Source organism: Sinocyclocheilus rhinocerous, unplaced genomic scaffold, assembly GCF_001515625.1.
Source record: "Sinocyclocheilus rhinocerous isolate Xijiao unplaced genomic scaffold, SAMN03320098_v1.1 scaffold3461, whole genome shotgun sequence".
NCBI classification, from domain to species: Eukaryota; Metazoa; Chordata; class Actinopteri; order Cypriniformes; family Cyprinidae; genus Sinocyclocheilus; species Sinocyclocheilus rhinocerous.
In genome coordinates, this window is record NW_015644360.1 from 104,692 (window position 1) to 108,720 (window position 4,029).

Sequence of the window (4,029 nt, forward strand, 5' to 3'; positions counted from 1 at the left end):
TCCACCTCTGCCTCGCCTAAGACCGACCAGGGCTGCATTTCCCAAAAGCATAGTAAGCTTAAGTACATCTTAGACCCAGAAACCAATGGAGTTACGATCAACTTAGGCTTACGATGCTTTTGGGAAACGCAGCCCAGATCATTTGAACCATCTGGGGATGTAGTCTCCATTCTCCTGGAGACACATTGTCCCTGAACAGCATGTCTGCCCCTTGGTTCAATCTGCCTGGCTCATGAACCTCTCTTAGCGAGAGGAGTTTGCCTTGTGCCCATAACAGCAGGAAACGAGTCAACCCTTGAAGGGAGAGTGACACCTGAGACCACCTTGGTGATTGGTGTAGGCTACCACCGTCATGTTGTCTGAACGGGCCAGGATTTTGTGCCCCCTTAAGGCCGGTAGGAAGGTTTATAGGACTAAACAGACTGCCTTCATTTCAAGGCAGTTGATGTGCAGGCGTCCCTCCAGTTCTGACCAGGAGCTGAACACCAGTTTTCCCTCATACAGAGCACCCCAACCAGGGTTAGAGGCATCTGTCATGACCACCTTCCGTCTGGAGGTCAGTTCCAATGGGACACCTGATTGAAACAGGCGAGAAGTTTTCAAAGGGACCACGGTTCTGATGCAGCAGTGAGTTACCCTGACATAAAACCGGTCCAGGCACCATGTGTGGGATGGGACATGGGCTTTGAGCCAAAATTGGAGGGGCGGCATGTTGAGCAGGCCCAAAAGAATCACAGAGGTGGTGGCTGACATGAGGCCGAGCATCCTCTGGAAAGCCCTGAGGGGACATGAAGCCCCTAATTTGAAAGATGCCACCAATCGCTGATTAGTCAGGGAACATTTCAGCATAATCCAAACCTGCATTTGGGCTGAATCGATAATCGCCCCCAGAAAGACCACTCTCTGTCTGGGAGACAAACAGCTCTTGGCTAAATTGATTTTCAACCAAATTTGATTTGCTCCAGATCAGAGTATGTGAGCGGAGTGAAACGTCAACAATTTCCCCTCCGCGCTCAGAGCATTTAAAAATCACTCCGCTCCAGCTCCACTCCGGGTTCACCATTTCCTGCTCCCGCTCCACTCCGCGCTCACTGAAATCAGAAACACTGCTCCGCCTTCACCCTTCACTCCGCGGCTAAAGTATTTCAGTTTGTTTGAAATATCACAGTTCTGTTCATAACATATTAAATATAAAATAAATAAAATAACAGGAGAATTTAAAAGTGGCTTATTGGAACACTAGTGTGCAAACTTTTTTCCTACCACATGACAAGCTAATAACATTAAAAGTAAAAGGTATAATTGCTGCTTTTTGCGGTGCAAATTTTGTTTGTGATGAAAATAACAGTACGTTTACGTCAGATATTTTACATACGGATCGATGCATTTCTTACAGATTTCTGCTCATTCGAAATCGGATACAGATGTAGCACTGTAAGATTACATTTGTTTGAATGCACTATTAAGAGAGCGATTGCGTGTTATAGTACTTGTTTAAATCATGCTTTCAGCTGAAAATTTTCAGTATCTAGAAGGAACAAACAAATTCCTTGAGAACTATAACTTCCCGCTCATGTCCATTGCCGTCATCATAGCCTTCACATTCTTTCTGATTTAAGTGATCCCTATCAAGCTAGCTAAATATATTTAACATGTGAATTCTTGCTAAATATGCAGTTATATGACGGGCCGTTGGCATTAATTGCACTCGTGATGGAGCGGTGGTGGAGCGCTCTTGGAGCAAGTGAAAACCATGACACTCCGACTTTTAAAAAATCCACTCCTCGCTCAATTCAAAATCACACCGCTCCACTCCGCGCTCCGCTCACATACTCTGCTCCAGATAGCTGAGCAGCAGTGACCTGTGAGCAGTGAATTCCTGTTCTGATCTGACTAACACCAGCCAGTCGTCAAGGTAATTCAGAATGCGGATTCCCATCTGCCTCAGAGGGGAAAGAACCACGTCTATGCACTTTGTAAATTTGCGTGGGGCCAGAGACAGTCCGCAGGACTGTGTAGTGTTAGGCCACTCCTTCAAATGCGAATCTCAAGAACAGTCTGTGATGGCAGGCTATCTGAATGTGTAAGTAAGTGTCTTTCAGATCCACTGATAGAAACCAATCCTAGTTGGCCTATCTGCGTGAGGAAATAATTTATTATTTATTTATTTAAAACAAAAACAAAAAATTTGTCACATTGACAAAATATGAACTTGTTCAGTGCCAAGTATTTTTAGTATTTGAATACTATTCAATCAGTATGGAGAAAAAAAAAACATTTATGAACTGTTCAGAAATCTGTATAGAGCAGCTTTATTGTGCAACTTCTCTCTACAGTACTTTCACTGTATAAGTAAGATTGTATACCTCCACTTACCACTGGTTGTCAATAATTAGACAAAAAAAAGTAATGTTCTAACGCATGACACAAAATGCCTGAAAATTTGCTGAATGATTGAGGGTATAATTTACATGAAAGAAAGACGGTAAAACTCTGAAAGGTTTTGGAAGAATATAAGATTGTGCAGCTGTGTATAGCTGCAGATTAGTTCATGAAAACAAGACAGCTTAATTTTATTTCTTTTTACACTTTCCTCTAGGATTTGGACATCAATCCTGTGGTGAGGGACATCATGATGAATCGAACCTTCACCATCATCAGTCTTCACTTTGCCGACTTCCTGAGCCACGACTGGGTTTCCTGGTTCACGGTGAAACTGGTTCCTCTCCTCCCCAGCTTGACTGCAGAGATGCTCCAGACAGTAACATCAAACACAGACTGCAACGCATACCATGCCATGTACGTAGCGCTCCCCAAATGCCAGACAGCACTGTAACACGTGCCTTACAGCACTCTCAGAGGGAAGGAGAGGATATTTCTTCAGCATGTTTAGTGAGTGATGAGAAGACGCGCTAAACGGGCGTCATCCTTACCTTTTCTTTTGATCTTTCCACTATAGCGTTGGTCGTCTGAACAGCGTCTTTGACCAGATGACTTCGCTGAGACAGCAGGAGCTCACCCCAGTCATGTTGGGCTACCTGAAGCAGAGTCACCCGTGGAGTAAGTTCATCGAGGGTGTGGCGCTTTGTTTGGCTTGCGTGCTGAAAGACAGTGCTGGTCTGCGTTTGTAAATTAATTTGTCTCCTAATGAGTCTTTTCTGTGCATCATTGCTGCAGGCTCAACCTGTGGGTCCGGCACCGGCAGCCTCAGCGCCTGGCTTGAGGAGAGCTTTGGCAAATTCTCCATCTATGTGGATTACCAAGACCTGCGTGACCTCAACTCAGGCTTTGACAGCGTAAGGAGGCCACCGTGCTAAACAATTGCTCCCTTGACTGTTGTGGGCAACCATGTCATTTGAAAAATGGTGTTGTTTTTTCTTCTGCAGTTTGAGTCTTTGGACCTTCTGAGCACTTCTCAAGTTGCTCAGCTGACACTACACTCTGGAGCGCTGAACAACGCAAACCTGATAGAAATGGTCTTTGATCGTCTAGAGGGCGGCAACTCTTTCCAGGATATTGAAGAGTTCTTCGAGGCTCTCACCCGGACCTCACAGGTGTGTTCTCGTCACTAAGATGGCAAATGTTCTGTGGACCCACAGGAAAAAATTCCATTCAAACGATAGTTGTGACATGATTTCAAAAGTGAAAATGTATTTTTATTTGTCATTTCCTCTAGGATTTGGACATCAATCCTGTGGTGAGGGACATCATGATGAATCGAACCTTCACCATCATCAGTCTTCACTTTGCCGAATTCCTGAGCCACGACTGGGTTTCCTGGTTCACGGTGAAACTGGTTCCTCTCCTCCCCAGCTTGACTGCAGAGATGCTCCAGACAGTAACATCAAACACAGACTGCAACGCATACCATGTCATGTACGTAGCGCTCCCCAAATGCCAGACAGCACTGTAACACGTGCCTTACAGCACTCTCAGAGGGAAGGAGAGGATATTTCTTCAACATGTTTAGTGAGTGATGAGAATATGCGCTAAACGGGCGTCATCCTTACTTTTTCTTTTGATCTTTCC

The 4,029-nt window shown here is 44.8% G+C and overlaps 1 protein-coding gene across 1 annotated transcript; it reads left to right on the forward strand.

The window, feature by feature from the left end:
- The first annotated feature begins 445 nt into the window (after positions 1-445).
- LOC107758209 (uncharacterized) lies at positions 446-3,913 on the forward strand. The gene is made up of 6 exons (XM_016575893.1): positions 446-556; positions 2,600-2,799; positions 2,960-3,060; positions 3,178-3,296; positions 3,387-3,554; positions 3,677-3,913. The coding sequence occupies exons 1-6, from the start codon at positions 446-448 to the stop codon at positions 3,911-3,913; spliced, it is 936 nt and encodes a 311-aa protein (XP_016431379.1).
- The last annotated feature ends 116 nt before the right edge of the window (positions 3,914-4,029 follow it).